The sequence below is a fragment of the Cicer arietinum genome, chromosome 3, assembly GCF_000331145.2.
Source record: "Cicer arietinum cultivar CDC Frontier isolate Library 1 chromosome 3, Cicar.CDCFrontier_v2.0, whole genome shotgun sequence".
NCBI classification, from domain to species: domain Eukaryota; kingdom Viridiplantae; phylum Streptophyta; class Magnoliopsida; order Fabales; family Fabaceae; genus Cicer; species Cicer arietinum.
In genome coordinates, this window is record NC_021162.2 from 32,706,187 (window position 1) to 32,716,756 (window position 10,570).

Below are 10,570 nucleotides of genomic sequence, written 5' to 3' on the forward strand. Positions count from 1 at the left end.
CTTTTTTTTTTTTTAACAAAAGAAGGAAACGTGACATTTCTCTATGCTCCTTTTGTTTTTATGTAAAACATACAATTGCCATTTCTTCACAACATAAATTAGCATAAAATATTGAATAAGATTTTTTTTTTTTTTTGCCTTTTTGATCACGGGATCCAAATCAATGTTAATTTCTCATTGGACATCCCCATCTTCGTAAATATTTATTTACTTATGACAATGAGTTAAATTAATGCACTATAACACTTACATATATTACCTCTTATTCTGGTCTCTCATTTGTATCTCTACAAAAAATTACAGAGGTATATAATTTCTTGAACAATACCTTATGATACTTGGAATAAGCAAATAAAGTAAAGAATGTCAAGGTAATTTCTCAAATAACAAATATTTAACGTAACAAAACACTGACCTCAAGAAAAATCAGTGTAATTGCCACCTAATTACATCAAACATAGCCTTCTAACTTTCAGGCTAAATGTGTACTAGATATAACTTTGTATTAAAAGAATTGTAACCATGTCAAAAGAAATTTTTGTAATCATATCAAAAGGAATTTTGATTAAAAGAAAGCAACTTTTTCCAAAATTAAAAGCAAAACCACAAATGCACCTATTCATCATGTTCAATGATGTGAATGTGAAATTTTGGCATCTAGAGTTGCTCCCAATCTTTATTCACTTGAATTTGAATTTGGTTTCATGTAATTCCTAAGGACATCTCGGTAGAAATTAGCGACGTTCCATCGTGTTGGAGCATTTTCCAACCCATTCTCATCAACTTCATTTTGGCCAGTAATCTTCTTGTATAATCGCACCCATTTGTACGAGGCTCGCTTCAATCGAACACTCTGAGTTCCACCAAGTAGATACTTGATGAAATCCCTAGCTAGCTTTGTAAGTTCGATGCCATTGATGACGTAAATATACTGCAAAAGATGTAGAATAGAATGTTATGAGACATGGCACATACAACATGAGTGCTAGAAACACTCTTTTCAACACTTACTCTAACACTTACTCTTATTGGGTGAAATCAATGTAAGTCTCACACTTTGAAAATGGGTTCCACGTAAAGTGGTGGGACCCACATAACTTTTTTCAATGAGTGAATGTTGAAAAGAGTGCTCCAAGCACTCCTCCATACAACATTATCAACCTTGTTAATTATTTATAGAGTCAGAGAATTTACCACAAATATGAAGCCAATTGTTGCGAAAATGATTTGAAGAGTCTCATCTGACATTCTAGAGAAACCACTGTCCTCTGATCCACCAGAGCCGCCGCCTCGTCCACCTGGTGGCTTGGATCCACTTCCCCCATTGTATTCTCCCTTTTGAATTTTTTCTTGTAAATTTTTCATAGCTTCCTCAAGAGATATCCGTTGGGAATCCTAATTATCAATATTCATAAAATGAAGAAAATTAAAAAAACTGTCCCTATTATAATCACATTTTGAGAAAAAAAATTGTCCATAAAGCTCACTTTCAAATTACTAGATTCATTTATTATTTTGTTTCAAACATACTCCTTATTAATACTACTAATTTATCTTAGAAGATGAAAAGTCAGTTAGGCACATTCAAATACAAATGCTATTTTAGGAACATCTACACATTAAATTCACTATCTACTTTTCTTAATATATGAAAAAAAAGTTAGTACTTATAAAAAAGGATAGAGGCAGTAGTTTAACAACATCAAAGGATATGTTTGGATTTGTGGTATAGAGTGGACTAGATTGAAATAAAATAACATCCATTTTAAAAAATTTAACTAGATTATTCCATTTCGTTCTATTCCATTTCACCTGATACTACCAATCCATACATAACCCTAACCTATTCCTGCACAAGGCAGCACAAACTTGGCTAAAAGCTATCCAATAGCTTAAAAGAAGAAATCATAACATAACTAAAGGGAAATTAATCATCTGTGATATAACTGATAAAAGGTAAAATGCATAGTATAACTTAAATGAAAGTGTATTATACCTCACTATTGTCCATCATTCCTTTTCCACCAGCTAAACAAACATGGAGAGGTTTACGAGATTTTAAAACAGCCACACATTGTAAGACAGATGAAGGTTTTGCACTTGGGATCATAGAGGTCCTAGAGAGAGGGTTGGCATTCATTGACAATCCAAGTGGTGTAAAAAGAAAATGGCGTGGCTGATATTTTCTTACATAAATCCCAGGGTTGCTTGTAACAACTTGGGTGGTGTTCATCTTTATTGAATAAATCGAGCACAACAAACTTCACTCCTGCACATCATCAAAGCATGCTTTAATTCAACATAATTTAAGCAGAAATATAAATTGAAAGCGGTGGGAACATTGTAAAAATAAATCTGATCTCGAATTACGATTTCGCTTATCAATCTAAGTAACTGAGCTGGTCAATTAAAATATAAGATGTATAACAGAATTAACCACAACAGCCAAGTTATTCCATCAGGAAGCTATGAAGTTCCAACCACAGACATCTACTAAACTAGTGTAAGTCATATTATTTTCTCTAAGAACTTGCAAACAAAAATGTGAGGGCATTTATGGTTTGGTTTAAATGAAAAACCGAACAATATCCGTATTGAAACCTATTCTATGGATTGGATTTCAAATTGGTCCTGATTTCCACCTCAAAACTGATTTGTCTTTAGTCACAAGTTTTGAAACCGGTTTCAAACTTCATTATGTAAAATGGACATATACAAGGTTGTCAAAATCGAAATTCTACGTCATATCGGATTGTAAAATCGAATTGTAGATTGCAAGAGTCTACTTATTATTAAAAATTAAACTAAAAAAAATCCTATACTAATGTGCATACATCAATAATTCAAATTTGAACTAGACCCACCACCAACCTCAACCATTAGGAACATTCTGTCCTATATAAATATAAATATCAATACATTGATTTGGGAAAAATTAAAAACATGGTGTATGCTAATAATTTTTTTCATCTAATAAAATTAAAAATTAAAAACTAAAAACATTTTAAAATCTCTCCCTTCTCTCCCCTCTATTACAATCTCTCTCTTCACCTTCCCTCCCCTCTAATGAAGTATGAACTAAACAAACCCTTGGGTTCTGATTGGGAGTTTGGAAGGGAGAGAAGGGGAGGACTCTGGGGCAAGGGAAGAGAATGAAATAAAGAGAAACCATTCACCTTATATGAATGAGTGATTTGGCTAAGAAGGATAAAAGAACATTTATGATCCAAATATTTTTTAAGTTTTGGAGTATTATAAAAACATGGAAAGGATTTAAGAATTTATGTATGTCCTCCAAAACCCTCTACAACCATACTCCAATACATTTTTTAATCTCCCCGAAGTCATTCCTTCCTTCCATTTCTTCATTCTTTTTTCCCAAAATCCTCCCCTAGTAAACTCTCAAACATAGCCTTAGGGTTCCCGACAGAGAAGGGTTGGTGTCCTGGCCAAAAAATGAATCCTCGTGATCATTATATTTTTGTCTAGCAAAAACATTAATAATTCATTAATTATAATCAAGATTCTTTGAAAAATCATTTGCAAGTCACGATTTCAAGGCTACAGTGCAAAAACCACATGAAAATCAATCTCAAATAAATAAATAAAAAATCAAGTCACAATTTTTGAAAAAAAATCCCTTTTCCTCCTTGACAAAATAGGCACGGTGTTTAAAAAATCAACGTAATAGAAGAACAATAATTCAATGAAACAACACACCGAAAAAAACAATCAAAACGAAACTAAAATGTTCAAAATAAGTATCAAAACAACCATTGAAACAACATAAAAGAAGAATAAGTAAGACAAAAAACTTGATAAGGATAAATAGAAACGAACCAGAACTAAACGATTGACAAAGAAGGAAGGACGGTGCTTGGTTGCCGAAAAACGCTGCCGGAAGGTGGTAGGTCAGTGGTCTTGGGTGATGGCAAAGTCAGGATTGCTTTGGAGTTTTGGGTGAAAGGGTAGATGGAATAGTAAGAGACGATGGAAGTGATCGTGAAATCAGAAACAAGAAACCTATTTTTTTTTTTTTTATGATTTTTAATTTTAATTGAAAACGGTTTAAAATTAAGGTAATAAAATCATTTCAATTCCATTTTAAATGAACATGTTTTATTTTAAGAATTTACTTTCAAAAATAAAAATTAGAAACTAGCAATCACACGAAAGCATCTTTATGATTTTAATAATTTTAATTTAGAGTAGAGTTAATACAACAATAATAATTATGATTAATGTTATTGTATAATTTATGCAGCTATTATAAAAACAATTAAATGTTATCAAATAGTTTAGTATTATAAATTTTAATTTTGAGTGAATTGTTAAAATATATAATAATTTTTTATTTTTTAAAATAATTTTATTATTGAGATTGTGACAGTGATTTTATTTTATATAGAATGTAGTTTCAACTTATTATAATAGAATATTTTAAGTTTTGCAAGACAAAAAATCTATTTGTATATATCATAATATTTAAATATTTCTATTAAGTGAATCACTTGTTTGATCCATCTATAAATAATAAATAATAAACCTTAAAATATTCATGAAAGGAAAACTTGTTGGGGTGATCAATTTTTTCTCTCTATAACTCCATTTTGTTGAGAGTGTTCTAGGAAAGGAAAAGTTATGAGAGATGTAACGATCTTCTCACTACCTTAAGAATAATTAAAAGATTTAAGTACTAATTAAAAAGTCTAGAATTTTTTTATTTGTTAATGTTGGTGTTTTTAGTAATATTAAATTAGGAGCAAAGGTAGAATAGAGACGTAGTAGCATTAGTCCAAGTGGCAAAGAGAAAGAGAGCTTGCCACTTTTACTTCTCTCTCTTTCACCTTCATTCATGTGCACAAAACTTACCTTCCACCTTCATTTTTTTTTTCTTCCCAGTCATACACACTCCAAACATTCAAGAAACACCAACATTGTTACTGTTCTTGTCCTCAACAAACCTTTATTCTTCCTTCTCTCTCAAATCTTCCAAAACAAAAGCTCACAAAAATTCCCCAAAGCTGCTCTACATCCTTGCATGTGGGAATCTGCCTCATTATCCTTGTGAACCAACTCAAATAGGTAAAGTAGAGGTAACCATCTAAAAGAGAAGCCCAAAGCTACTTTGAACTAGAATCACCTTCCTCTTCAGAGTTGTTTCTATGAGTTCGCTTACATTAACTTATTTTTAGCATGAGGGTTATGGGGGTTATTCATAAAAATCCTTTATTTCTTGTCAAAAATTATTTTCGGGGATTTTACGGGTTAAAAGAGCTTAGATGCGTGAGATAAATGAAATCTTTAGCATTTAGGTGTTTTGAATCTACACCCAATGATTTGAATTGACATGCATGTGGTTTGTTTGTTTGTTGCTTGATTTCAATGTTAGTGATTTAAGAAATTTGAGAATTTTGGGATTTGAATTCTCATGAAAGGTGTGAATCTTGCCTGAAGGTAAATACAAGTGTTTGGATGTTGCCTATAGCGGTTCTCGTTCTAAAAGTTCTAAGTGTTTCTGCCTCTGGTGGTGGTCGTTATTTAAATTCTAAGTGTTTTGCCTCTAGTAAAATATCTCATTCCTTTCTTCCTCAGACGTTGCTTCCTCCTCAGATGTTGACTATTCTTCTCTTCTTCCTTTGATGTTGATTCCTCTTCTCTTCTTCCTCTAATGTTGATTCCTCTTCTCTTCTTCTTCTTCTAATGTTGCTTCTTCTTCCTTTCTTCCTCTAACGTTGATTCTTCTTCTCTTCTTCCTTTGATATTGCTACTTCTTTTCTTCCTCTAACTCTGATCACTATTCACATTCCTCTGACTCTGATCACTGTTCACATTCCTCAGACTCTAATCATTGTTCACATTCCTCTTACTCTAATCAATGTTCACATTCTTAAAACTCTAGTCACTATTTATATTCCTCTGACTCTCATCACTATTAAACACCATATGGACGAGTATCTTTTGGTACATCCTCTAGACGTGTATCTTCTGATACATCCTCTAGGTGTGCATCGTTTGATACATCCTCTAGGCGTGCATCATCTGATACATCCTCTAGACACGTATCCTCTGATACATCCTCTAATCAGGAGCTATGCCCTTGGATAAGTTTCCTCTGGTCCAACTCTGATTAGGGAGTTAGAATTAAATTTCCCTTTGATTTTCAATATATTGTTGAGTTATTTTGAGTATTATGAGTGATAATGCATTTCAAACCCATGGTACTAAGGGCCTTGCATTCATAGCATGATAAGGGCATTACATTATCATTAATCAGATCATGCATGACCTTATTCACGGTCATACATTTAGGGTTGTTCCAGGCATGGACCAACAGGTACATGAGAACAATCAAGACATTTGTTGGGGTTTGGCCAGATCACTTTTATCAATCAAGATTCAATTATCTTGGTGGCCCACATCAAGATATAGGGTGACTTTTCTTTGTTTACAAAGAAAAGATTTGAGGTAATTGATCAAATCATTTGGGCACTTGTTTCTAGGTTTTTACTTTGACAGTTTAAAAGCTCTGTATAGCCTAGATTAATTTTTTAGCTTGTTTCTAAACTTTGGGTCGAAATTGAATTTTAATTTTATTATTTTCATAGTGATCCCTGCTCGCTCAATAGGTCATAACTCGAGCTCTGGATATCGAATTGACACATGCGAGAAGATGTTGGAAAGCTAAAAATTAGAGCTACAACTTTTGTGTTGGAACAAAAGCCCAATGCTGAACTTTACTAGGTCTAAACTACATTTTTACATTATCTAAGTTCTTTTGTAATAATTTTAAGTAGCAGACCACTTGTTTTAATACCCAAAACCGAGTACCATATATTGGGAGTTTTCCTTTTTTAGAAACACAAGCTGTTTTCAGATTTAGAAACATATAAACAATTGTTATTTTATTTTTATGGAAGGCTAACATTCTTATATTGATCCACTGTTTGAGAGTTTCATCCATACTTTGAGGTTTAGTTTATAATGTTAATTTCACGTTATGATTCTATTTTCTCTTTATTCGATTATATTGTTATTTTGATTGCTTAATTCAAATCTCAATAGGATTGATTTAATTAGTTTGACATAATTCGATTTCTACATTAATTAAATTATAGTTTTGTGACTCTTGATCGGATGTCATGCTTAATCCAGTCGAAGAAACTGAATTCACATAAGGTTGATTACACTTGTTTGATCAATTCTATAGTCAAATAGGAATAGAATCACATTTTAGAAATTAAATTCGTTGATAGAATATGTGATAACTCTTGAATTAGCGGATTAATCGTTTTCTTAATATGCCCGAATCAAGTTCGGTTAATATAATCTGAAGTCCTTGCGAAACGACTCAAGTCATTACCCTACACTACATTTTATTACTTGTATTTGATCCGTGTACGACAACTGATCAAATTGGCTCCGTTGTCGGGGACTCGCTGATAACAATATTAACCAACTTTAGAGTACTACTAACCATCATAACACTTTTTTTTTTGTTGCTCTACAGGTCGGATAGACTTGTTGCTAGCTCGTAAAAAGAAAAACGATTTTCAGGAAACTATCTCGGATTGCCCAAAATTTTGCCAGAAAATCACAAAAAAGTCAAGGAATAGGATTCGACACTCAAAATCCCAAATTCCTTCATTTAGACCACTTTTTTAATTATTTGAAATTTTCATATTCTCAAAAAATTCCAAAAAAAATTGAGTTATCTTTATTTGATTTTTAGAAATTTTTTGTGAGATTTTTAAATTTTTTTGAATTTATTTGATAGGGTCTTTCATTTTCCACTTCAATTTTAGCGATAGGGACATTGTTGGAATTTTTAGAATTGTGTGTTGGATTGCATTGTTATATTCTGATGATGCATGACTAGGGCTAGTGTTGTGAATCTGCATTCCCTTGACCCTGAAATAGATAGGACTTTTCATTTACTTCGTAGACTTAATAGAGTTACTAGTGATAATGAGTCCAATAGTGAAAGTGACAACCTGCTGCACCATATGGATGATATGAATAGTAGAACCTTAAGACAACTTGCTGCACCTGATGTCACTTATAATACATTGTGTATCGAATATCCTAAAGTTACTGTACCATTTGAACTTAAATCTGGTTTAATACACTTGCTTCCAAAGTTTAATGGCCTTGCAGGTGAGGATTCCCACAAACACTTGAAGGAGTTCCATGTTGTGTGTTCTACCATGAAGCCTCAAGGAGTCACTAAAGGCCATATCAAGCTGAGAGCCTTCCCATTCTCACTTCAAGATGCTGCCAAGGACTGATTGTACTACCTTCAGCCAAGTTCTGTGGTATTTGCACTTAAGTAGCAAAACATTGCACAACAGCAAACCAATGCGCAGCAGAACAATGCACCTTCATTGGAGGACTTTGTCAAACAAATGTCTGTCCAAAATCTCCAATTTCAACAGAGAAAAGATTCCACCATTCAAAATTTGGAAACAAAGATTAGCCAGTTAGTAGTAAATCAAATACCTTCCCAGTCAGTAGTAAATCCAAATGCTCCTAATGTTAATTCAATTACCTTGAGGTTTGGTAAAGCTGTTGAAATATCAAAGGTACGTGAAACTGTTGCTGTGAAAAATAACAAGGTTGTTAAGGACACTTTGGTACCTGAAACTGCTGATGTTGAGCAAAATATACCACTTCATTTCCCTCGAAGGGCAACAAAGACTAAAAAAAAGGACGAGGCATATAGGGACAAATAGATATTGGATAGATTTAGAAAGGTGGAAGTGAACATTCCCTTCCTTGAAGCAATTAAACATATTCTAAGATATGCCAAAATTCTAAAAGAGTTATGCACACGCAAGAGAAGGTTAAAAGGTAATGAAAGGGTAAGCATGGGACACAACTTTTCAACCCTTATTCAGTCCATGCCCTAAAAATGCAAAGATCCAAGAACTTTTTCCATCCCATGTACCATAGGCAATAATCAATTAGAAAATACCATGTTAGATTTAGGAGCTTCCATTAACGTTATGCCTACAACTATTTTTAACTATTTTGCTCTTGGACCTTTATAGAGTACATGTGTTACCATTCAATTGGCGAACAAAAGCAATGCTCGCCCTGCTAGACTGGTGGAGGATGTACTTGTTCGAGTTAATTAATTAATATTTCTTGCAGATTTTTACATTTTGGACCTGGAGGGAGACATTAATTCCAACAGGGCACCTATCATCTTAGGCAAACAATTCTTGAGAACTACTAAAACAAAAATTGATGTTCATGTTGGAATTCTATCCGTGAAATTTGATGATAGCATTGTAAAATTTAACATATTTGATGCTATGAAACACCCCATAGAAGAACACTCTATTTTTCAAATTGAATTGCTTGTTGATTTGGTTAATGACACGTTCCCCGCTATGTTTTCTATTGATTTTCCTTCACTGTCTGGTTTTGATGATACTTATACTTGTGAATTCTCCACAAATACTTAATTGTGTTCTGCGTGTGCTAGGATTGAAGCTTCTTTGTCGATTAATCATTGTGCTGATATTTCTACTAACATAATTGATTTTGCAAACTTAGCTTCGACCACTAGTGTTGTACCCTCTGTTGAGTAGCAACCAACTCTAGATCTTAAACCACTTTTAGAAAATTTGAAATATGCAGATTTTGAGAAAACACATGAAAGCAATCAGATGGACCTTGGCTGAATTTCCTAGTATTATCCCATCCATGTGTATGAATAGGATACTACTAGTGGATGGGGTAAAATCAGTCAAGCAGCCACAAATGCGACTTAAACCCTTAATTATGGATGATGTAAAAAAAGAAGTGACCAAGCTCTTACAAGTAGGCATGTAAGACCCATAATTTTAAAGTACCATTTATGTATTTTTGGTGTATTTTGGATTTTGGCTCGGAGGCTTTTAAGCCAAAGTTAATAATATTTTGGAGTTTTATAATCAAAAAGATATTTTGATGCCAATTAAAATTTCTCGTCGATAAATAAATTGAATTTAACTGCGATGAATCCTTGACGGAGAATTTAATGCGTTTCGGGTGAAATGGTAATTTAACAAATATCTTGATATTTCGAGATATTTGTTAAGTTATGTTTATTATGTATATATGTGTTTTTTTGGAGGGAAAAAGAAAGGAAAACTAGTAGGAAGGAAAAGGAAAAGAAAAGAGTATATAAAGGAAAGAAGGAAAAAGGAAGAAGGGAAAAACAAAGGAAAGAAAAAGAAAGGAAGGAAATTCATAAAATTTCCATCTTCTTCCTCGGACACTCCACGCCCAAGAAATCACCCTCCTCCATTTTTCGTTTTCGACGCTTTCTTTTCTTCAAAACTAGTAACCCAAGGTTGGGTGAGAGTTAGATCAAGGTTTTTGCAACTCCACTCTTCCTCTTTGATTAGAAAACGAAGAAAAACGGTTTTTGAGATCCAAACGCAAACCCCTCCGTTTCTTCTAGATCCAAACCTCATTTCTCGAAGAGATAGAAGGGAAAGTTGCTCACCACCACGCTACAGTGCTAGTGAACTAATTTGGAAGCGGCGTTGCGAGCGGAAAATTTACCGAATTTACTCAC

At 33.2% G+C, this 10,570-nt stretch overlaps 1 protein-coding gene across 3 annotated transcripts; it reads right to left on the minus strand.

The window, feature by feature from the left end:
* Positions 1-224: 224 nt before the first annotated feature.
* On the minus strand, positions 225-4,026 carry LOC101494035 (uncharacterized). Of its 3 annotated transcripts, XM_073366599.1 has the most exons (5): positions 3,841-4,026; positions 3,325-3,445; positions 1,997-2,269; positions 1,195-1,395; positions 225-931 (listed from the first exon to the last, which is right to left on the minus strand). In XM_073366599.1, exons 3-5 carry the CDS (start codon positions 2,231-2,233, stop codon positions 677-679), a joined length of 693 nt encoding a protein of 230 aa, XP_073222700.1. In that variant the 5' UTR covers positions 2,234-2,269; positions 3,325-3,445; positions 3,841-4,026; the 3' UTR covers positions 225-676. The 3 variants fall into 3 exon arrangements, with proteins under 3 accessions (XP_073222700.1, XP_004514003.1, XP_073222701.1); XM_004513946.4 differs by lacking the exon at positions 3,325-3,445 and having other exon boundaries at positions 3,841-4,025; XM_073366600.1 differs by lacking the exons at positions 3,325-3,445; positions 3,841-4,026 and adding an exon at positions 3,177-3,318.
* Positions 4,027-10,570: the final 6,544 nt, after the last annotated feature.